Raw genomic sequence first — 24066 nt, 5'->3', positions numbered from 1 at the left:
GCCAAACAGGGAAGTGCTGTTGAGTCTCTTGAGGCACGAGAGGCCTTGCAGGGGGATCTAGACAGTTTGGAGCATTGGGCAATCATCAATGGCGTGACATTTGACAAGTCCAAATGCCAGATTCTGCACCTGGGACAAAGTAACGCTGGGCACAAGTATAAATCGGGAGAGGAGTGGCTGGAGAGCAGCCGTGCAGCAAGGGATGTGGGGGTGCTGGTCGGCAGCAGGCTCAACAGGAGCCCGCGGTGTGGCCAAACAGGCAAACTGCATCCTGGGGTGCACCAAACACAGCATAACCAGCCGGTCAAGAGAGGGGATTCTCCCGCTGTATTCAGGACTCACGTGGAGTACTGTGTGCAGTTCTGGGCCCCACCATGAAGAAGGATGTGAAGGTACTCGAATGCGTGCAGAGGAGGGCAACAAAGCTGGTGACAGGCCTGGAAGGCATGTCTTGTGAGGGGTGGCTAAGGATTTGGGTTTGTCTAGTTTGGAGAAAAGGAGGCTGAGGGGCGACCTCATTGCTCTCCACAGCTTCCTGAGGTGGAGAAGTGGAGAGGGAGGTGCTGATCTCTTCTCCCTCATCTCCAGGGATAGGACGTGTGGGAATGGTTCAAAGCTGCGTCCGGGGAGGTTCCGACTTGACATTAGGAAGCCTTTTTTTACAGAGAGGGTGGTCAAACACTGGAACAGGCTTCCTAGCGAGGTGCTCCGTGCCTGTCAGTGCTTAAGAGGCATTTGGACAATGCCCTTAATAATATGCTTTAACTTTGGTGAGCCCTGAAGTGGTCAGGCAGTTGGCCTAGATGATCGTTGTAGGTCCCTGCCAACTGAAATCATTCCATTCTGTTCTGTTCTGCTATATTCCGTTCTCTTCCATTCCATTCCATTCTATCCCAACACTGCCAGTGCTGCTATATTTCCAAGGCAATTCCAAGGAGACCGCCGCCCAACCCCCTCTTCTGGGCCAGAGGAAGGTCTCCTTGTGCATTATGTTGCTCTCCCTAGACAAGATGAGACTGCTCTACTCAAGGGGTCAAAATACCCTTCTTGCCTGCTGACCTGCAATTGCATGCAGCGCACCGGCTGCATGTGAGCAACGCCCTGCTTCACTGGGAAGCCCCAGTGCAGCGCACGCAGCCGCACAACGGCTGTCCAGACAGACACAGTGACCAGAAGGCAAAACCCACAGAGCCCACACTTTGCAGACACAGACATCCAGAACCCACAAAAGAAAGAGCCCCGTCCTTGCACCACATTGGAACACAGGACTCACAACGTCCTTGCTTTTCTGACGCAGGAGGAGGGCTACGTGCATTTCAGCGAGCATGTGATTTGTCTGCCCGACCGTGCCATTGCGTGACAGCACAGACTAAGAGGTCCACGGTCTTGCCTGACAGCAAGCGAGACAAGAACTTAGGCGGGCCTCTGGAACTAACCCCCTCTCAAAGCATTTCACAAATGGCCCTAACAGACCTGAGACATATTATTTCCTGAGTGAGGGAGACTTTAGTGTCTTTGGTTGGTTTGGTTTGGGGGAGGGAGACAACCTTGCTTCTGACTTGGAATTTGCAGGAAATCGGTGATGCCAATCGCCATGCAGATTTCCTCTGGAGGAACCGTGGCCGCTTGTTGTAGCTCGGATGCCTTCGTATCGCGAGGCACGAAGCCTCTGGCTGTGCTGACTCCATGCTAGTTAAAGGAAAGCCTATTGAAGTGTTCCGCAGAGAGCGTCCCTGGCTTGTCTGGTGCCAGGTCCTCCGCGCTGACAGGGCCACGGGGGAACTCCTGTTCATCGTCGGTGCCCCGCCCGTGGCACAGGGCTGCGGTGGCAGGCTGGGGAGGATGGGCTTCAGGAACTTGAACTCGCTGTTGCCCGAGCCCGTCGTGAGGCTGATCTCGTAGCAATAGGCGTGGGGCAGGGTGCCTGCACCGGCCGCCTCGCCCAGGCCGCTCTGCACGGGGCCGGTGCCGTAAAGCACGTGCCCACCCTTCACGTCCTCTCTCTTGCACGTCTTGCGAGCGATGAAGGCTGCCACGGATGCGAGGAAGAGGAGTGAGACAAAGACCAAGGAAATGATTAAAGAGGTTGTCAGGGAGCCACCCTCGTCCTCCGTGGCCAGGCTGCTGTGCGGTAGGCGCACGTCTGAGAAGTCTTTGAGCACGAGTGCGCTCAGCACGGCAGTGGCCGACAGCGGTGGCCGCCCGTTGTCTCGCACCAGGACGACGAGCTTCTGCTTCACGGCGTCTCTCTCCGTCACGGGCCTCCTCAGTCGCACCTCCCCACTTTGGGCACCCACCGCAAACAGCCCCGGATCGCTGGCCCTCAGCAGGTGGTACGAGAGCCACGAGTTCTGCCCCGAGTCGGCGTCGACGGCCACCACTTTGGTGACGAGGTAGCCCGCCTCAGCCGACACGGGCACCAGCTCGCTGGACGGTGCGCTGCTGTCCTGCGACGGGTACAGCACCAGTGGCGCATTGTCATTCTCGTCCACCACGACAAGGCGGACGGTGACGTTGGCACTGAGGGGCGGCGACCCCGCGTCGGAGGCGCTCACCAAGACCTCGATCTGCCTCACCTGCTCGTAGTCGAGAGGCCGCAGCACAAACACCTGCCCGTTCTCAGAGTTCACGGAGATGCAGGAGCAAGGAGGCCGCTCTGCGGGGTGGGCCGGTGCCAGGGAATAGTCACCTTGGCATTGAGCCCCACGTCAGCATCCGAGGCGCTGACGGCTCCAACGAGCACCGTGGGGACATTGTTCTCACGCACGTACATGGTGTACGAAGTCTGGCTGAAGACAGGCACGTTGTCGTTGACATCGGAGATGTCCACCGTGAAGGTCTGGGTGGTCGTGAGAGGAGGTGAGCCCGCGTCTGCTGCTGTGACAGTGAAGATGTAACGTGCCGTCTCCTCCCGGTCCAGCGCGCTCACGCTCACCAGCTCGTAGTAATTCTTATAGGCTGGCCGCAGGGAGAAGGACAGCTGGTCTTCAAGGGCACAGGAGATCTTCCCGTTGGCACCTGCATCCCGGTCCCTGGCAGTAAAGAGGGCCACCACCGTGCCGGGTACTGCGTTCTCGGGGAGGGGCTGCTGAAGGAACTGACCACCAGCTCCGGTGCATTGTCGTTCACATCCACCACCTCCACCAACACCTTGCAGATTGCCGAGAGGCCCCCGCCGTCTGTGGCCCGCACGCTGAGCTCGTGATTCTCTGCCACCTCAAAGTCCAGAGGCTTTGTGAGTTTGATTTCACCGCTCGTGGCATCAATCGCAAATGCTGAGTGCCTCTGGCCCACCGCTTGGCTGAACTGATAGCTGATGTCCCCATTAACGCCCACATCCCGATCGGTTGCCATCACACTGAGAACCACAGAGCCCTCCGGCGCGTTTTCCAAAACCTGCCCAACGTACAGCTCCTGCGTGAAGATGGGAGCGTTGTCATTTACATCGAGAACGACAATGTGGATTTGGGTGGTCCCACTCCTGGGCGGAGAGCCTCCGTCCACAGCGATGAGCTGAAACCCACCTCCGCCTGCTCCTCTCTGTCTAGCGGCTTTTCCAAGATCAGTTCCACATACTTCTTGCCCTTAACCCGACTCCCAAAGGAGACACTAAAGTACTCGTTCTCAGGAGCAATGCTGTAAGCCTGGATGCTGTTGCTGCCAACATCCAGGTCCCGAGCCCCCTCCAGCGGGAAACGCGAGCCCGGGTCGCTCCTTTCCGGGATCTTCAAAGTGACCTGTTCCTCCGGGAAAACGGGCGAGTGGTCATTGATGTCCTCCACGGCCACCTCGACCCGAAAGAACTGCAGCGGGTTTGCCAGCAGGAGCTCGAAGGGGAGCGTGCACGTAGCGGACTGCCCGCACAGCTCCTCCCGGTCCAGCCTCTCCGCCACGACGAGGCGGCCGGTGCCGCGGTCTAAGCGCAAGCGCTGCCGGCCGTCCTCCGAGGCCAGGCGGGCGCGGCGAGCCGAGAGCTGCGCCGGGGCCAGCCCCGCGTCCTCCGCCACGTTGGCTACCACGGAGCCGCTCTCCCCTCCTCGGCTACGGAGTAGCGGATGGGCTCGGCGCGAGCGTGCGGCAGGGAGAGGAAAGCGGAGAGACAAAGCACTTGCCTTGCGATCGCCATGCCGGGGCGGCGGACAGCCTCCGTCTCGCGGGTCGCCCGCGCAGTCCTCCGCGGAAAGCGGCGCCCGGCAGCGGCGCGGCGGGGCGGCGGGCGGGCGCCCTCCCTCTCGCCGAGTCCGGCTGGCGGCTGCCGCGGCCCGGCAGCGGGTGGCCCGGGGCACCGCTCGCCGCCGCTCGCCGCCGCCGCCGCCGCCTCCCGGCTGCGCTGCGCTGCGCTGCGCTGCGCTGGGCAGGGCTGGGCAGGGCCGGGCTGGGCTCGGCCGCCTCCCCGCCCGCAGCCGCTCGGCGCCGCCTTGGCCGGGAGCACCACCCTGCGGCCCGCGGCGGGACTGCGCCCGCCGCCGCCCGCTGCCCGCGCTGCCGGCTCGCACCGGCACACGGACCCGCGCGCACACGCGCGGCTGCCGGCCGCTCGCCCGCGTGGGGGCCCCGCGGCAGGACGCGCGCACACCGCGCCGGGGAGGGAAGCGCGGCGAAGGAGCGCCCAGAGCCCTGCGGGGCCGCCGCTTGAGTCCCAGCGCACGGGCAGCGCCGGCAGCTGCCCCGCGTCTTCCCCCGCTCCCCGCTGCCCAGAGCCCGCGGGCAGGCGTGCGCGCTCGGCTCCCGGGAGGCCAGGCCGTGCCCTTCGAGAAACACGGCGGCAAGGCCTTTCCCGCGGCACCGTGGGGCGGAGGCTCAGCCCGCAGGGACTCAGCCGCCTTCCCCGGCCGCAGAAACCGGGCAAGAGCCGCCGCCGGGGCAGCACGCACGGAAGAGCACAGCACGGCGCTACGTCTGCTCGGGAATCGCCGGCTGAGCACGGCGAACGGAGGCGGGTGCCAGCAAGGCTCAGGCGTGGACGCGCCTGCCGGCCGCCCGGTGCGGCGGCTGAGCGGGAGCAGGGGCTCTGCTCCCCGGGCTGCCTTCCCTCCCGCCGGCGGGCTGCGAGCTGCACAGCGGTTCTTCGTCCTTGCCCGCCCCCGCCTCAGCTGCGGCTCTCGGGACACTTGGAAAGCTCACTCCCCCCACCTCACGGCTTTGCAGAGGCCGTTGCACACCCAGGGTCCTGTTAGGGTCGGGGCCGGTTTCCCCTGACCTGGCTCTAACTGCGCCCTGTCGCAGCCAGAAGCTCGCCGCTCAGAAGACCCGCAGAGGCCTGCCAGCAATTCCCGGCTCCCCACAATTTTCCTGAAAGCTCAACCACCTGCGCCTCCAAACTGGAGCGATGGACCTCCTCAACCTTACCTCAGCCAAGGGACAAAATGAGAAAAGAACTCCCAGCCTTTTCAACACTTTGACAAGTTTTGAAAACAGAGCTTTCCCAGAAAGAACGTCTCAACAAAGACTGTCTCCACACAAGGCATTCAGCTGTTCTCTTTTTATTTCTTTTTTACACACAAAGGTATCCCAGTTTCCAACGGCACGCTTTGTAACTGCAGCGCAACACAGCGTGAGGGTTTCCAACTATTCCGTGCCACACTGTCTTCATTCAAACAATCCGCTAAGATACATGGGGTGACAGTCCTTCTTCAGAGGAGTAGGTAAAAGACAATGCTCAAACACAGTTCGTAGAGTGGAAGGAGAAAGGGCAAAAAGGAGAATGCAAATGCTCTAACAGAAACCAGAAAATCGTCTCGGGTCAGCTTTCCACTGCCATCACGAAGCCTCGGAGGCAGGCAATTCCACGATGGCAGAAGTCAAGCAAAAGGGGCACAAGCGCAGCTTGGCTGAGAAGAGAACTCCTCGTGGAGCTCAAGAGGAAAAAGAAACTGGACGATCTCCGGAAGCAAGGTCAGGCTTTGCAGGAATACTACAGAGCTGGCGTCCATATATGCAGGGAGAAGACAGGAAAGGCCAGAACTCACTTAGCGTTGAAACTGGCCACTGTTGTGTCAGACAGCAAGAAAGGCTTTCTTAAGTACGTTAATAGCAAGAGGAGGTCTAAAGACAACATTGGGTCGCTACTTGTTGAAGATGGTCACCTGGCTAACAGGGATGAAGAAGAAGTGGAGGCATTCAATGCTCTTTTTGCTTCAGTCTTTAATGCTCCTGATAGACCTTGGGCTGCCTTGGGCACGGAGTCGGAGGACCGCGAGTGCGGGAACAGCGACTTTCCACTTGTGGACACTGAACTTGGAAGGGACCAGCTGTGTCAGCGGAACGTTGACAAGTCCATGGGGCCTGATGGGATTCATGGCAGAGCAGTGAAGGAGCTAGCGGATGTTACGGCAGGACCCCTCTCGATCACCTACCAAAGGCCTTGGGAGTCTGGGCAGGTCCCCGCTGACTGGCAGCTAGCCAATGTTCTTCCAGTTTACAAGAAGGGCGTGAGGAAAGACCCAGGAACCTACACTCCTGTTAGTCTCACCTCAGTGCCTGGAAAAATGGCGGAGAAGATCATCCTGGGTCCTACTGAAAGGCATTTAACGGACAATGCAATCATCAGGCACAGGCAACGTGGGCTCACCAAGGGAATGTCCTGTCTAACTAATTCGATAGCCTTCTCGGATAAGGTCACCCACCTTGTGGCTGAAGGGAAGGCAGTAGACATAGTATTTCTGGATTTTAGGAAGGCTTTAGATACTGTCCCTCAGAGAACCTGCCTGGACACGTTGTCCAGCTGTGGGATGGGCAGGTTCATGGTACGCTGGGTGAAGAACTGGCTGAACGGCAGGGCTCAAAGGGTTGTAGTGAATGGGGGGGCTACACCTGGCTGGTGACCAGGGTCACAAGCGGTGTTCCTCAGGGTTCAGTTCTAGGGCCAGTTCTGTTCTGTATATTTATCAGTGATCTGGATGGAGGAGTTGAAGGCACCATCAGCAACTTTGCTGATGATGCCAAACAGGGAAGTGCTGTTGAGTCTCCTGAGGCACGAGAGGCCTTGCAGGGGGATCTAGACAGTTTGGAGCATTGGGCAATCATCAATGGCGTGACATTTGACAAGTCCAAATGCCAGATTCTGCACCTGGGACGAAGTAACGCTGGGCACAAGTATAAATCGGGAGAGGAGTGGCTGGAGAGCAGCCGTGCAGCAAGGGATGTGGGGGTGCTGGTCGGCAGCAGGCTCAACAGGAGCCCGCAGTGTGCCCAAACGGGCAAACCGCATCCTGGGGTGCACCAAACACAGCATAACCAGCCGGTCAAGAGAGGGGATTCTCCCGCTGTATTCAGGACTCACGTGGAGTACTGTGTGCAGTTCTGGGCCCCACCATGAAGAAGGATGTCAAGGTACTCGAATGCGTGCAGAGGAGGGCAACAAAGCTGGTGACAGGCCTGGAAGGCATGTCTTGTGAGGGGTGGCTAAGGATTTGGGTTTGTCTAGTTTGGAGAAAAGGAGGCTGAGGGGCGACCTCATTGCTCTCCACAGCTTCCTGAGGAGGAGAAGTGGAGAGGGAGGTGCTGATCTCTTCTCCCTCATCTCCAGGGATAGGACGTGTGGGAATGGTTCAAAGCTGCGTCCGGGGAGGTTCCGACTTGACATTAGGAAGCCTTTTTTTACAGAGAGGGTGGTCAAACACTGGAACAGGCTTCCTAGCGAGGTTCTCCATGCCTGTCAGTGCTTAAGAGGCATTTGGACAATGCCCTTAATAATATGCTTTAACTTTTGGTGAGCCCTGAAGTGGTCAGGCAGTTGGCCTAGATGATCGTTGTAGGTCCCTGCCAACTGAAATTATTCCATTCTCTTCTGTTCTGCTATATTCCGTTCTCTTCCATTCCATTCCATTCTATCCCAACACTGCCAGTGCTGCTATATTTCCAAGGCAATTCCTAGGAGACCGCCCGCCCAACCCCCTCTTCTGGGCCAGAGGAAGGTCTCCTTGTGCATTATGTTGCTCTCCCCTAGACAAGATGAGACTGCTCTACTCAAGGGGTCAAAATACCCTTCTTGCCTGCTGACCTGCAATTGCATGCATCGCACCGGCTGCATGTGAGCAACGCCCTGCTTCACTGGGAAGCCCTAGTGCAGCACATGCAGCCGCACAACGGCTGTCCAGACAGACACAGTGACCAGAAGGCAAAACCCACAGAGCCCACACATTGCAGACACAGACATCCAGAACCCACAAAAGAAAGGGCCCCATCCTTGCACCACATTGGAACACAGGACTCACAACGTCCTTGCTTTTCTGACCCAGGAGGAGGGCTACGTGCATTTCAGCGAGCATGTGATTTGTCTGCCCGACCGTGCCATTGCGTGACAGCACAGACTAAGAGGTCCACGGTCTTGCCTGACAGCAAGCGAGACAAGAACTTAGGCGGGGCCTCTGGAACTAACCCCCCTCTCAAAGCATTTCACAAATGGCCCTAACAGACCTGAAACATATTATTTCCTGAGTGAGGGAGACTTTAGTGTCTTTGGGTTGGTTTGGTTTGGGGGAGGGAGACAACCTTGCTTCTGACTTGGAATTTGCAGGAAATCGGTGATGCCAATCGCCAGTGCAGATTTCCTCTGGAGGAACCGTGGCCGCTTGTTGTAGCTCGGATGCCTTCGTATCGCGAGGCACGAAGCCTCTGGCTGTGCTGACTCCATGCTAGTTAAAGGAAAGCCTATTGAAGTGTTCCGCAGAGAGCGTCCCTGGCTTGTCTGGTGCCAGGTCCTCCGCGCTGACAGGGCCACGGGGGAACTCCTGTTCATCGTCGGTGCCCCCGCCCGTGGCACAGGGCTGCGGTGGCAGGCTGGGGAGGATGGGCTTCAGGAACTTGAACTCGCTGTTGCCCGAGCCCGTCGTGAGGCTGATCTCGTAGCAATAGGCGTGGGGCAGGGTGCCTGCACCGGCCGCCTCGCCCAGGCCGCTCTGCACGGGGCCGGTGCCGTAAAGCACGTGCCCACCCTTCACGTCCTCTCTCTTGCACGTCTTGCGAGCGATGAAGGCTGCCACGGATGCGAGGAAGAGGAGTGAGACAAAGACCAAGGAAATGATTAAAGAGGTTGTCAGGGAGCCACCCTCGTCCTCCGTGGCCAGGCTGCTGTGCGGTAGGCGCACGTCTGAGAAGTCTTTGAGCACGAGCGCGCTCAGCACGGCAGTGGCCGACAGCGGTGGCCGCCCGTTGTCTCGCACCAGGACGACGAGCTTCTGCTTCACGGCGTCTCTCTCCGTCACGGGCCTCCTCAGTCGCACCTCCCACTTTGGGCACCCACCGCAAACAGCCCCGGATCGCTGGCCCTCAGCAGGTGGTACGAGAGCCACGAGTTCTGCCCCGAGTCGGCGTCGACGGCCACCACTTTGGTGACGAGGTAGCCCGCCTCAGCCGACACGGGCACCAGCTCGCTGGACGGTGCGCTGCTGTCCTGCGACGGGTACAGCACCAGTGGCGCATTGTCATTCTCGTCCACCACGACAAGGCGGACGGTGACGTTGGCACTGAGGGGCGGCGACCCCGCGTCGGAGGCGCTCACCAAGACCTCGATCTGCCTCACCTGCTCGTAGTCGAGAGGCCGCAGCACAAACACCTGCCCGTTCTCAGAGTTCACGGAGATGCAGGAGCAAGGAGGCCGCTCTGCGGGGTGGGCCGGTGCCAGGGAATAGGTCACCTTGGCATTGAGCCCCACGTCAGCATCCGAGGCGCTGACGGCTCCAACGAGCACCGTGGGGACATTGTTCTCACGCACGTACATGGTGTACGAAGTCTGGCTGAAGACAGGCACGTTGTCGTTGACATCGGAGATGTCCACCGTGAAGGTCTGGGTGGTCGTGAGAGGAGGTGAGCCCGCGTCTGCTGCTGTGACAGTGAGGATGTAACGTGCCGTCTCCTCCCGGTCCAGCGCGCTCACGCTCACCAGCTCGTAGTAATTCTTATAGGCTGGCCGCAGGGAGAAGGACAGCTGGTCTTCAAGGGCACAGGAGATCTTCCCGTTGGCACCTGCATCCCGGTCCCTGGCAGTAAAGAGGGCCACCACCGTGCCGGGTACTGCGTTCTCGGGGAGGGGGCTGCTGAAGGAACTGACCACCAGCTCCGGTGCATTGTCGTTCACATCCACCACCTCCACCAACACCTTGCAGATTGCCGAGAGGCCCCCGCCGTCTGTGGCCCGCACGCTGAGCTCGTGATTCTCTGCCACCTCAAAGTCCAGAGGCTTTGTGAGTTTGATTTCACCGCTCGTGGCGTCAATCGCAAATGCTGAGTGCCTCTGGCCCACCGCTTGGCTGAACTGATAGCTGATGTCCCCATTAACGCCCACATCCCGATCGGTTGCCACCACGCTGAGAACCACAGAGCCCTCCGGCGCATTTTCCAAAACCTGCCCAACGTACAGCTCCTGCGTGAAGATGGGAGCGTTGTCATTTACATCGAGAACAACAATGTGGATTTGGGTGGTCCCGCTCCTGGGCGGAGAGCCTCCGTCCACAGCGATGAGACTGAAACCCACCTCCGCCTGCTCCTCTCTGTCTAGCGGCTTTTCCAAGATCAGTTCCAAATACTTCTTGCCCTTAACCCGACTCCCAAAGGAGACACTAAAGTACTCGTTCTCAGGAGCAATGCTGTAAGCCTGGATGCTGTTGCTGCCAACATCCAGGTCCCGAGCCCCCTCCAGCGGGAAACGCGAGCCCGGGTTGCTCGTTTCCGGGATCTTCAAAGTGACCTGTTCCTCCGGGAAAACGGGCGAGTGGTCATTGATGTCCTCCACGGCCACCTCGACCCGAAAGAACTGCAGCGGGTTTGCCAGCAGGAGCTCGAAGGGGAGCGTGCACGTAGCGGACTGCCCGCACAGCTCCTCCCGGTCCAGCCTCTCCGCCACGACGAGGCGGCCGGTGCCGCGGTCTAAGCGCAAGCGCTGCCGGCCGTCCTCCGAGGCCAGGCGGGCGCGGCGAGCCGAGAGCTGCGCCGGGGCCAGCCCCGCGTCCTCCGCCACGTTGGCTACCACGGAGCCGCTCTCCCCCTCCTCGGCTACGGAGTAGCGGATGGGCTCGGCGCGAGCGTGCGGCAGGGAGAGGAAAGCAGAGAGACAAAGCACTTGCCTTGCGATCGCCATGCCGGGGCGGCGGACAGCCTCCGTCTCGCGGGTCGCCCGCGCAGTCCTCCGCGGAAAGCGGCGCCGGCAGCGGCGCGGCGGGGCGGCGGGCGGGCGTCCTCCCTCTCGCCGAGTCCGGCTGGCGGCTGCCGCGGCCCGGCAGCGGGTGGCCCGGGGCACCGCTCGCCGCCGCTCGCCGCCGCCGCCGCTGCCTCCCGGCTGGGCTGCGCTGCGCTGCGCTGCGCTGCGCTGCGCTGGGCAGGGCCGGGCTGGGCTCGGCCGCCTCCCCGCCCGCAGCCGCGCCTTGGCCGGGAGCACCACCCTGCGGCCCGCGGCGGGACTGCGCCCGCCGCCGCCCGCTGCCCGCGCTGCCGGCTCGCACCGGCACACGGACCCGCGCGCACACGCGCGGCTGCCGGCCGCTCGCCCGCGTGGGGGCCCCGCGGCAGGACGCGCGCACACCGCGCCGGGGAGGGAAGCGCGGCGAAGGAGCGCCCAGAGCCCTGCGGGGCCGCCGCTTGAGTCCCAGCGCACGGGCAGCGCCGGCAGCTGCCCCGCGTCTTCCCCCGCTCCCCGCTGCCCAGAGCCCGCGGGCAGGCGTGCGCGCTCGGCTCCCGGGAGGCCAGGCCGTGCCCTTCGAGAAACACGGCGGCAAGGCCTTTCCCGCGGCACCGTGGGGCGGAGGCTCAGCCCGCAGGGACTCAGCCGCCTTCCCCGGCCGCAGAAACCGGGCAAGAGCCGCCGCCGGGGCAGCACGCACGGAAGAGCACAGCACGGCGCTACGTCTGCTCGGGAATCGCCGGCTGAGCACGGCGAACGGAGGCGGGTGCCAGCAAGGCTCAGGCGTGGACGCGCCTGCCGGCCGCCCGGTGCGGCGGCTGAGCGGGAGCAGGGGCTCTGCTCCCCGGGCTGCCTTCCCTCCCGCCGGCGGGCTGCGAGCTGCACAGCGGTTCTTCGTCCTTGCCCGCCCCCGCCTCAGCTGCGGCTCTCGGGACACTTGGAAAGCTCACTCCCCCACCTCACGGCTTTGCAGAGGCCGTTGCACACCCAGGGTCCTGTTAGGGTCGGGGCCGGTTTCCCCTGACCTGGCTCTAACTGCGCCCTGTCGCAGCCAGAAGCTCGCCGCTCAGAAGACCCGCAGAGGCCTGCCAGCAATTCCCGGCTCCCCACAATCTTCCTGAAAGCTCAACCACCTGCGCCTCCAAACTGGAGCGATGGACCTCCTCAACCTTACCTCAGCCAAGGGACAAAATGAGAAAAGAACTCCCAGCCTTTTCAACACTTTGACAAGTTTTGAAAACAGAGCTTTCCCAGAAAGAACGTCTCGACAAAGACTGTCTCCACACAAGGCATTCAGCTGTTCTCTTTTTATTTCTTTTTTACACACAAAGGTATCCCAGTTTCCAGCGGCACGCTTTGTAACTGCAGCGCAACACAGCGTGAGGGTTTCCAACTATTCCGTGCCACCCTGTCTTCATTCAAACAATCCGCTATGATACATGGGGTGACAGTCCTTCTTCAGAGGAGTAGGTAAAAGACAATGCTCAAACACAGTTTGTAGAGTGGAAGGAGAAAGGGCAAAAAGGAGAATGCAAATGCTCTAAAACAAACCCAGAACATCATATTGGGACAGCTCTCCAGTGCCATCAAGGTGCCTCTGAATTCAGGAACAACAAAGATGAGACCAAACTCAATGCCCCTTTTCCAAGTTCATCTCCATTCTCCTGGTAGAAAATACTCTTTAAGCAACTCGTGCAGTTTTCATACAATCCACCCAAGGACAATGAACATGTTTTCCAAATTCTGTACGGTTACAGTGTATGCCAACACCATTTGAGCTGCTATATTTCCAAGGCAATTCCAAGGAGACCGCCCGCCCAACCCCCTCTTCTGGGCCAGAGGAAGGTCTCCTTGTGCATTATGTTGCTCTCCCCTAGACAAGATGAGACTGCTCTACTCAAGGGGTCAAAATACCCTTCTTGCCTGCTGACCTGCAATTGCATGCAGCGCACCGGCTGCATGTGAGCAACGCCCTGCTTCACTGGGAAGCCCCAGTGCAGCGCATGCAGCCGCACAACGGCTGTCCAGACAGACACAGTGACCAGAAGGCAAAACCCACAGAGCCCACACATTGCAGACACAGACATCCAGAACCCACAAAACAAAGAGCCCCGTCCTTGCAACACATGCAGCCGCACAACGGCTGTCCAGACAGACACAGTGACCAGAAGGCAAAACCCACAGAGCCCACACTTTGCAGAGACAGACATCCTGAACCCACAAAAGAAAGAGCCCCATCCTTGCACCACATTGGAACACAGGACTCACAATGTCCTTGCTTTTCTGACGCAGGAGGAGGGCTACGTGCATTTCAGCGAGCATGTGATTTGTCTGCCTGACCGTGCCATTGCGTGACAGCACAGACTAAGAGGTCCACGGTCTTGCCTGACAGCACGCGAGACAAGAACTTAGGCGGGGCCTCTGGAACTAACCCCCCTCTCAAAGCATTTCACAAATGGCCCTAACAGACCTGAAACATATTATTTCCTGAGTGAGGGAGACTTTAGTGTCTTTGGGTTGGTTTGGTTTGGGGGAGGGAGACAACCTTGCTTCTGACTTGGAATTTGCAGGAAATCGGTGATGCCAATCGCCAGTGCAGATTTCCTCTGGAGGAACCGTGGCCGCTTGTTGTAGCTCGGATGCCTTCGTATCGCGAGGCACGAAGCCTCTGGCTGTGCTGACTCCATGCTAGTTAAAGGAAAGCCTATTGAAGTGTTCCGCAGAGAGCGTCCCTGGCTTGTCTGGTGCCAGGTCCTCCGCGCTGACAGGGCCACGGGGGAACTCCTGTTCATCGTCGGTGCCCCCGCCCGTGGCACAGGGCTGCGGTGGCAGGCTGGGGAGGATGGGCTTCAGGAACTTGAACTCGCTGTTGCCCGAGCCCGTCGTGAGGCTGATCTCGTAGCAATAGGCGTGGGGCAGGGTGCCTGCACCGGCCGCCTCGCCCAGGCCGCTCTGCACGGGGCCGGTGCCGTAAAGCACGTGCCCACCCTTCACGTCCTCTCTCTTGCACGTCTTGCGAGCGATGAAGGCTGCCACGGATGCGAGGAAGAGGAGTGAGACAAAGACCAAGGAAATGATTAAAGAGGTTGTCAGGGAGCCACCCTCGTCCTCCGTGGCCAGGCTGCTGTGCGGTAGGCGCACGTCTGAGAAGTCTTTGAGCACGAGTGCGCTCAGCACGGCAGTGGCCGACAGCGGTGGCCGCCCGTTGTCTCGCACCAGGACGACGAGCTTCTGCTTCACGGCGTCTCTCTCCGTCACGGGCCTCCTCAGTCGCACCTCCCCACTTTGGGCACCCACCGCAAACAGCCCCGGATCGCTGGCCCTCAGCAGGTGGTACGAGAGCCACGAGTTCTGCCCCGAGTCGGCGTCGACGGCCACCACTTTGGTGACGAGGTAGCCCGCCTCAGCCGACACGGGCACCAGCTCGCTGGACGGTGCGCTGCTGTCCTGCGACGGGTACAGCACCAGTGGCGCATTGTCATTCTCGTCCACCACGACAAGGCGGACGGTGACGTTGGCACTGAGGGGCGGCGACCCCGCGTCGGAGGCGCTCACCAAGACCTCGATCTGCCTCACCTGCTCGTAGTCGAGAGGCCGCAGCACAAACACCTGCCCGTTCTCAGAGTTCACGGAGATGCAGGAGCAAGGAGGCCGCTCTGCGGGGTGGGCCGGTGCCAGGGAATAGGTCACCTTGGCATTGAGCCCCACGTCAGCATCCGAGGCGCTGACGGCTCCAACGAGCACCGTGGGGACATTGTTCTCACGCACGTACATGGTGTACGAAGTCTGGTTGAAGACAGGCACGTTGTCGTTGACATCGGAGATGTCCACCGTGAAGGTCTGGGTGGTCGTGAGAGGAGGTGAGCCCGCGTCTGCTGCTGTGACAGTGAGGATGTAACGTGCCGTCTCCTCCCGGTCCAGCGCGCTCACGCTCACCAGCTCGTAGTAATTCTTATAGGCTGGCCGCAGGGAGAAGGACAGCTGGTCTTCAAGGGCACAGGAGATCTTCCCGTTGGCACCTGCATCCCGGTCCCTGGCAGTAAAGAGGGCCACCACCGTGCCGGGTACTGCGTTCTCGGGGAGGGGGCTGCTGAAGGAACTGACCACCAGCTCCGGTGCATTGTCGTTCACATCCACCACCTCCACCAACACCTTGCAGATTGCCGAGAGGCCCCCGCCGTCTGTGGCCCGCACGCTGAGCTCGTGATTCTCTGCCACCTCAAAGTCCAGAGGCTTTGTGAGTTTGATTTCACCGCTCGTGGCGTCAATCGCAAATGCTGAGTGCCTCTGGCCCACCGCTTGGCTGAACTGATAGCTGATGTCCCCATTAACACCCACATCCCGATCGGTTGCCACCACGCTGAGAACCACAGAGCCCTCCGGCGCATTTTCCAAAACCTGCCCAACGTACAGCTTCTGTGTGAAGATGGGAGCGTTGTCATTTACATCGAGAACAACAATGTGGATTTGGGTGGTCCCGCTCCTGGGCGGAGAGCCTCCGTCCACAGCGATGAGACTGAAACCCACCTCCGCCTGCTCCTCTCTGTCTAGCGGCTTTTCCAAGATCAGTTCAACAGATTTGTCGTCCTCACTCTGACTCCCAAAGGAGACACTAAAGTACTCGTTCTCAGGAGCAATGCTGTAAGCCTGGATGCTGTTGCTGCCAACATCCAGGTCCCGAGCCCCCTCCAGCGGGAAACGCGAGCCCGGGTCGCTCCTTTCCGGGATCTTCAAAGTGACCTGTTCCTCCGGGAAAACGGGCGAGTGGTCATTGATGTCCTCCACGGCCACCTCGACCCGAAAGAACTGCAGCGGGTTTGCCAGCAGGAGCTCGAAGGGGAGCGTGCACGTAGCGGACTGCCCGCACAGCTCCTCCCGGTCCAGCCTCTCCGCCACGACGAGGCGGCCGGTGCCGCGGTCTAAGCGCAAGCGCTGCCGGCCGTCCTCCGAGGCCAGGCGGGCGCGGCGAGCCGAGAGCTGCGCCGGGGCCAGCCCCGCGTCCTCCGCCACGTTGGCTACCACGGAGCCGCTCTCCCCTCCTCGGCTACGGAGTAGCGGATGGGCTCGGCGCGAGCGTGCGGCAGGGAGAGGAAAGCGGAGAGACAAAGCACTTGCCTTGCGATCGCCATGCCGGGGCGGCGGACAGCCTCCGTCTCGCGGGTCGCCCGCGCAGTCCTCCGCGGAAAGCGGCGCCCGGCAGCGGCGCGGCGGGGCGGCGGGCGGGCGCCCTCCCTCTCGCCGAGTCCGGCTGGCGGCTGCCGCGGCCCGGCAGCGGGTGGCCCGGGGCACCGCTCGCCGCCGCTCGCCGCCGCCGCCGCTGCCTCCCGGCTGGGCTGCGCTGGGCTGGCGCTGCGCTGCGCTGCGCTGGGCTGGGCAGGGCCGGGCTGGGCTCGGCCGCCTCCCCGCCCGCAGCCGCTCGGCGCCGCCTTGGCCGGGAGCACCACCCTGCGGCCCGCGGCGGGACTGCGCCCGCCGCCGCCCGCTGCCCGCGCTGCCGGCTCGCACCGGCACACGGACCCGCGCGCACACGCGCGGCTGCCGGCCGCTCGCCCGCGTGGGGGCCCCGCGGCAGGACGCGCGCACACCGCGCCGGGGAGGGAAGCGCGGCGAAGGAGCGCCCAGAGCCCTGCGGGGCCGCCGCTTGAGTCCCAGCGCACGGGCAGCGCCGGCAGCTGCCCCGCGTCTTCCCCCGCTCCCCGCTGCCCAGAGCCCGCGGGCAGGCGTGCGCGCTCGGCTCCCGGGAGGCCAGGCCGTGCCCTTCGAGAAACACGGCGGCAAGGCCTTTCCCGCGGCACCGTGGGGCGGAGGCTCAGCCCGCAGGGACTCAGCCGCCTTCCCCGGCCGCAGAAACCGGGCAAGAGCCGCCGCCGGGGCAGCACGCACGGAAGAGTCTGCTCGGGAATCGCCGGCTGAGCACGGCGAACGGAGGCGGGTGCCAGCAAGGCTCAGGCGTGGACGCGCCTGCCGGCCGCCCGGTGCGGCGGCTGAGCGGGAGCAGGGGCTCTGCTCCCCGGGCTGCCTTCCCTCCCGCCGGCGGGCTGCGAGCTGCACAGCGGTTCTTCGTCCTTGCCCGCCCCCGCCTCAGCTGCGGCTCTCGGGACACTTGGAAAGCTCACTCCCCCCACCTCGCTGCTTTGCAGAGGCCGTTGCACACCCAGGGTCCTGTTAGGGTCGGGGCCGGTTTCCCCTGACCTGGCTCTAACTGCGCCCTGTCGCAGCCAGAAGCTCGCCGCTCAGAAGACCCGCAGAGGCCTGCCAGCAATTCCCGGCACCCCACAATCTTCCTGAAAGCTCAACCACCTGCGCCTCCAAACTGGAGCGATGGACCTCCTCAACCTTACCTCAGCCAAGGGACAAAATGAGAAAAACACTCCCAGCCTTTTCAACACTTTGACAAGTTTTGAAAACAGAGCTTTCCCAGAAAGAACGTCTCAACAAAGACTGTCTCCACACAAGGCATTCAGCTGTTCTCTTTTTATTTCTTTTTTGCACACAAAGGTATCCCAGTTTCCAGCGGCACGCTTTGTAACTGCAGCGCAACACAGCGTGAGGGTTTCCAACTATTCCGTGCCACCCTGTCTTCATTCAAACAATCCGCTATGATACATGGGGTGACAGTCCTTCTTCAGAGGAGTAGGTAAAAGACAATGCTCAAACACAGTTCGTAGAGTGGAAGGAGAAAGGGCAAAAAGGAGAATGCAAATGCTCTAACAGAAACCCAGAAAATCGTCTCGGGTCAGCTTTCCACTGCCATCACGAAGCCTCGGAGGCAGGCAATTCCACGATGGCAGAAGTCAAGCAGAAGGGGCAGAAGCCCAGCTTGGCTGAGAAGAGAACTCCTCGTGGAGCTCAAGAGGAAAAAGAAACTGGACGATCTCCGGAAGCAAGGTCAGGCTTTGCAGGAATACTACAGAGCTGGCGTTCATATATGCAGGGAGAAGACAGGAAAGGCCAGAACTCACTTAGCGTTGAAACTGGCCACTGTTGTGTCAGACAGCAAGAAAGGCTTTCTTAAGTACGTTAATAGCAAGAGGAGGTCTAAAGACAACATTGGGTTGCTACTTGTTGAAGATGGTCACCTGGCTAACAGGGATGAAGAAGAAGTGGAGGCATTCAATGCTCTTTTTGCCTCAGTCTTTAATACTCCTGATAGACCTTGGGCTGCCTTGGGCACGGAGTCGGAGGACCGCGAGTGCGGGAACAGCGACTTCCCACTTGTGGACACTGAACTTGGAAGGGACCAGCTGTGTCAGCGGAACGTTGACAAGTCCATGGGGCCTGATGGGAGTCATGGCAGAGCAGTGAAGGAGCTAGCGGATGTTACGGCAGGACCCCTCTCGATCACCTACCAAAGGCCTTGGGAGTCTGGGCAGGTCCCCGCTGACTGGCAGCTAGCCAATGTTCTTCCAGTTTACAAGAAGGGCGTGAGGAAAGACCCAGGAACCTACACTCCTGTTAGTCTCCCTCAGTGCCTGGAAAAATGGCGGAGAAGATCATCCTGGGTCCTACTGAAAGGCATTTAACGGACAATGCAATCATCAGGCACAGGCAACGTGGGCTCACCAAGGGAAAGTCCTGCTTAACTAATTCGATAGCCTTCTCGGATAAGGTCACCCACCTTGTGGATGAAGGGAAGGCGGTGGACATAGTATTTCTGGATTTTAGGAAGGCTTTAGATACTGTCCCTCAGAGAACCCGCCTGGACACGTTGTCCAGCTGTGGGATGGGCAGGTTCATGGTACGCTGGGTGAAGAACTGGCTGAACGGCAGGGCTCAAAGGGTTGTAGTGAATAGGGGGGCTACACCTGGCTGGTGACCAGGGTCACCAGCGGTGTTCCTCAGGGTTCAGTTCTAGGGCCAGTTCTGTTCCGTATATTTATCAGTGATCTGGATGGAGGAGTTGAAGGCACCATCAGCAACTTTGCTGATGATGCCAAACAGGGAAGTGCTGTTGAGTCTCTTGAGGCACGAGAGGCCTTGCAGGGGGATCTAGACAGTTTGGAGCATTGGGCAATCATCAATGGCGTGACATTTGACAAGTCCAAATGCCAGATTCTGCACCTGGGACAAAGTAACGCTGGGCACAAGTATAAATCGGGAGAGGAGTGGCTGGAGAGCAGCCGTGCAGCAAGGGATGTGGGGGTGCTGGTCGGCAGCAGGCTCAACAGGAGCCCGCAGTGTGCCCAAATGGGCAAACCGCATCCTGGGGTGCACCAAACACAGCATAACCAGCCGGTCAAGAGAGGGGATTCTCCCGCTGTATTCAGGACTCACGTGGAGTACTGTGTGCAGTTCTGGGCCCCACCACGAAGAAGGATGTGAAGGTACTCGAATGCGTGCAGAGGAGGGCAACAAAGCTGGTGACAGGCCTGGAAGGCATGTCTTGTGAGGGGTGGCTAAGGATTTGGGTTTGTCTAGTTTGGAGAAAAGGAGGCTGAGGGGCGACCTCATTGCTCTCCACAGCTTCCTGAGGAGGAGAAGTGGAGAGGGAGGTGCTGATCTCTTCTCCCTCATCTCCAGGGATAGGACGTGTGGGAATGGTTCAAAGCTGCGTCCGGGGAGGTTCCGACTTGACATTAGGAAGCCTTTTTTTACAGAGAGGGTGGTCAAACACTGGAACAGGCTTCCTAGCGAGATGCTCCATGCCTGTCAGTGCTTAAGAGGCATTTGGACAATGCCCTTAATAATATGCTTTAACTTTTGGTGAGCCCTGAAGTGGTCAGGCAGTTGGCCTAGATGATCGTTGTAGGTCCCTGCCAACTGAAATCATTCCATTCTGTTCTGTTCTGCTATATTCCGTTCTCTTCCATTCCATTCCATTCTATCCCAACACTGCCAGTGCTGCTATATTTCCAAGGCAATTCCAAGGAGACCGCCTGCCCAACCCCCTCTTCTGGGCCAGAGGAAGGTCTCCTCGTGCATTATGTTGCTCTCCCCTAGACAAGATGAGACTGCTCTACTCAAGGGGTCAAAATACCCTTCTTGCCTGCTGACCTGCAATTGCATGCAGCGCACCGGCTGCATGTGAGCAACGCCCTGCTTCACTGGGAAGCCCCAGTGCAGCGCATGCAGCCGCACAACGGCTGTCCAGACAGACACAGTGACCAGAACGCAAAACCCACAGAGCCCACACATTGCAGACACAGACATCCAGAACCCACAAAAGAAAGGGCCCCATCCTTGCAACACATGCAGCCGCACAACGGCTGTCCAGACAGACACAGTGACCAGAAGGCAAAACTCACAGAGCCCACACATTGCAGACACAGACATCCAGAACCCACAAAAGAAAGGGCCCCATCCTTGCACCACATTGGAACACAGGACTCACAACTTCCCTGCTTCTCTGACCCAGGAGGAGGGCTACGTGCATTTCAGCGAGCATGTGATTTGTCTGCCTGACCGTGCCATTGCGTGACAGCACAGACTAAGAGGTCCACGGTCTTGCCTGACAGCAAGCGAGACAAGAACTTAGGCGGGGCCTCTGGAACTAACCCCCCTCTCAAAGCATTTCACAAATGGCCCTAACAGACCTGAAACATATTATTTCCTGAGTGAGGGAGACTTTAGTGTCTTTGGATTGGTTTGGTTTGGGGGAGACAACCTTGCTTCTGACTTGGAATTTGCAGGAAATCGGTGATGCCAATCGCCAGTGCAGATTTCCTCTGGAGGAACCGTGGCCGCTTGTTGTAGCTCGGATGCCTTCGTATCGCGAGGCACGAAGCCTCTGGCTGTGCTGACTCCATGCTAGTTAAAGGAAAGCCTATTGAAGTGTTCCGCAGAGAGCGTCCCTGGCTTGTCTGGTGCCAGGTCCTCCGCGCTGACAGGGCCACGGGGGAACTCCTGTTCATCGTCGGTGCCCCCGCCCGTGGCACAGGGCTGCGGTGGCAGGCTGGGGAGGATGGGCTTCAGGAACTTGAACTCGCTGTTGCCCGAGCCCGTCGTGAGGCTGATCTCGTAGCAATAGGCGTGGGGCAGGGTGCCTGCACCGGCCGCCTCGCCCAGGCCGCTCTGCACGGGGCCGGTGCCGTAAAGCACGTGCCCACCCTTCACGTCCTCTCTCTTGCACGTCTTGCGAGCGATGAAGGCTGCCACGGATGCGAGGAAGAGGAGTGAGACAAAGACCAAGGAAATGATTAAAGAGGTTGTCAGGGAGCCACCCTCGTCCTCCGTGGCCAGGCTGCTGTGCGGTAGGCGCACGTCTGAGAAGTCTTTGAGCACGAGTGCGCTCAGCACGGCAGTGGCCGACAGCGGTGGCCGCCCGTTGTCTCGCACCAGGACGACGAGCTTCTGCTTCACGGCGTCTCTCTCCGTCACGGGCCTCCTCAGTCGCACCTCCCCACTTTGGGCACCCACCGCAAACAGCCCCGGATCGCTGGCCCTCAGCAGGTGGTACGAGAGCCACGAGTTCTGCCCCGAGTCGGCGTCGACGGCCACCACTTTGGTGACGAGGTAGCCCGCCTCAGCCGACACGGGCACCAGCTCGCTGGACGGTGCGCTGCTGTCCTGCGACGGGTACAGCACCAGTGGCGCATTGTCATTCTCGTCCACCACGACAAGGCGGACGGTGACGTTGGCACTGAGGGGCGGCGACCCCGCGTCGGAGGCGCTCACCAAGACCTCGATCTGCCTCACCTGCTCGTAGTCGAGAGGCCGCAGCACAAACACCTGCCCGTTCTCAGAGTTCACGGAGATGCAGGAGCAAGGAGGCCGCTCTGCGGGGTGGGCCGGTGCCAGGGAATAGGTCACCTTGGCATTGAGCCCCACGTCAGCATCCGAGGCGCTGACGGCTCCAACGAGCACCGTGGGGACATTGTTCTCACGCACGTACATGGTGTACGAAGTCTGGCTGAAGACAGGCACGTTGTCGTTGACATCGGAGATGTCCACCGTGAAGGTCTGGGTGGTCGTGAGAGGAGGTGAGCCCGCGTCTGCTGCTGTGACAGTGAGGATGTAACGTGCCGTCTCCTCCCGGTCCAGCGCGCTCACGCTCACCAGCTCGTAGTAATTCTTATAGGCTGGCCGCAGGGAGAAGGACAGCTGGTCTTCAAGGGCACAGGAGATCTTCCCGTTGGCACCTGCATCCCGGTCCCTGGCAGTAAAGAGGGCCACCACCGTGCCGGGTACTGCGTTCTCGGGGAGGGGGCTGCTGAAGGAACTGACCACCAGCTCCGGTGCATTGTCGTTCACATCCACCACCTCCACCAACACCTTGCAGATTGCCGAGAGGCCCCCGCCGTCTGTGGCCCGCACGCTGAGCTCGTGATTCTCTGCCACCTCAAAGTCCAGAGGCTTTGTGAGTTTGATTTCACCGCTCGTGGCGTCAATCGCAAAATGCTGAGTGCCTCTGGCCCACCGCTTGGCTGAACTGATAGCTGATGTCCCCATTAACGCCCACATCCCGATCGGTTGCCACCACGCTGAGAACCACAGAGCCCTCCGGCGCATTTTCCAAAACCTGCCCAACGTACAGCTCCTGCGTGAAGATGGGAGCGTTGTCATTTACATCGAGAACAACAATGTGGATTTGGGTGGTCCCGCTCCTGGGCGGAGAGCCTCCGTCCACAGCGATGAGACTGAAACCCACCTCCGCCTGCTCCTCTCTGTCTAGCGGCTTTTCCAAGATCAGTTCCACATACTTCTTGCTCTTAACCCGACTCCCAAAGGAGACACTAAAGTACTCGTTCTCAGGAGCAATGCTGTAAGCCTGGATGCTGTTGCTGCCAACATCCAGGTCCCGAGCCCCCTCCAGCGGGAAACGCGAGCCCGGGTCGCTCCTTTCCAGGATCTTCAAAGTGACCTGTTCCTCCGGGAAAACGGGCGAGTGGTCATTGATGTCCTCCACGGCCACCTCGACCCGAAAGAACTGCAGCGGGTTTGCCAGCAGGAGCTCGAAGGGGAGCGTGCACGTAGCGGACTGCCCGCACAGCTCCTCCCGGTCCAGCCTCTCCGCCACGACGAGGCGGCCGGTGCCGCGGTCTAAGCGCAAGCGCTGCCGGCCGTCCTCCGAGGCCAGGCGGGCGCGGCGAGCCGAGAGCTGCGCCGGGGCCAGCCCCGCGTCCTCCGCCACGTTGGCTACCACGGAGCCGCTCTCCCCCTCCTCGGCTACGGAGTAGCGGATGGGCTCGGCGCGAGCGTGCGGCAGGGAGAGGAAAGCAGAGAGACAAAGCACTTGCCTTGCGATCGCCATGCCGGGGCGGCGGACAGCCTCCGTCTCGCGGGTCGCCCGCGCAGTCCTCCGCGGAAAGCGGCGCCCGGCAGCGGCGCGGCGGGGCGGCGGGCGGGCGTCCTCCCTCTCGCCGAGTCCGGCTGGCGGCTGCCGCGGCCCGGCAGCGGGTGGCCCGGGGCACCGCTCGCCGCCGCTCGCCGCCGCCGCCGCTGCCTCCCGGCTGGGCTGCGCTGGGCTGGGCTGCGCTGCGCTGGGCTGCGCTGGGCTGGGCAGGGCCGGGCTGGGCTCGGCCGCCTCCCCGCCCGCAGCCGCTCGGCGCCGCCTTGGCCGGGAGCACCACCCTGCGGCCCGCGGCGGGACTGCGCCCGCCGCCGCCCGCTGCCCGCGCTGCCGGCTCGCACCGGCACACGGACCCGCGCGCACACGCGCGGCTGCCGGCCGCTCGCCCGCGTGGGGGCCCCGCGGCAGGACGCGCGCACACCGCGCCGGGGAGGGAAGCGCGGCGAAGGAGCGCCCAGAGCCCTGCGGGGCCGCCGCTTGAGTCCCAGCGCACGGGCAGCGCCGGCAGCTGCCCCGCGTCTTCCCCCGCTCCCCGCTGCCCAGAGCCCGCGGGCAGGCGTGCGCGCTCGGCTCCCGGGAGGCCAGGCCGTGCCCTTCGAGAAACACGGCGGCAAGGCCTTTCCCGCGGCACCGTGGGGCGGAGGCTCAGCCCGCAGGGACTCAGCCGCCTTCCCCGGCCGCAGAAACCGGGCAAGAGCCGCCGCCGGGGCAGCACGCACGG

The 24066-nt window shown here is 61.2% G+C and overlaps 1 protein-coding gene and 3 pseudogenes across 1 annotated transcript; all 4 read right to left on the bottom strand.

The window, feature by feature from the left end:
* Nucleotides 1–1624: 1624 nt before the first annotated feature.
* On the bottom strand, nucleotides 1625–4158 carry LOC127021824 (protocadherin beta-15-like; annotated as a pseudogene).
* A 3086-nt stretch (nucleotides 4159–7244) lies between these two features.
* On the bottom strand, nucleotides 7245–11092 carry LOC127021827 (protocadherin beta-15-like). Its single transcript, XM_050905096.1, is given in 2 exon segments — nucleotides 7245–9226; nucleotides 9229–11092. Coding segments are annotated over 2 exon segments (2439 nt in total). The 5' UTR covers nucleotides 11078–11092; the 3' UTR covers nucleotides 7245–8636.
* Nucleotides 11093–12424: 1332 nt separating this feature from the next.
* On the bottom strand, nucleotides 12425–16277 carry LOC127021822 (protocadherin beta-15-like; annotated as a pseudogene).
* A 4401-nt stretch (nucleotides 16278–20678) lies between these two features.
* Nucleotides 20679–23321, bottom strand: LOC127021826 (protocadherin beta-15-like; annotated as a pseudogene).
* Between the last annotated feature and the right edge of the window lie 745 nt (nucleotides 23322–24066).

Source organism: Gymnogyps californianus, chromosome 14 (assembly GCF_018139145.2).
Source record: "Gymnogyps californianus isolate 813 chromosome 14, ASM1813914v2, whole genome shotgun sequence".
NCBI classification, from domain to species: domain Eukaryota; kingdom Metazoa; phylum Chordata; class Aves; order Accipitriformes; family Cathartidae; genus Gymnogyps; species Gymnogyps californianus.
Note: the sequence above shows the minus strand (reverse complement) of the source record. Positions and strands in the feature narration are given on the sequence as shown.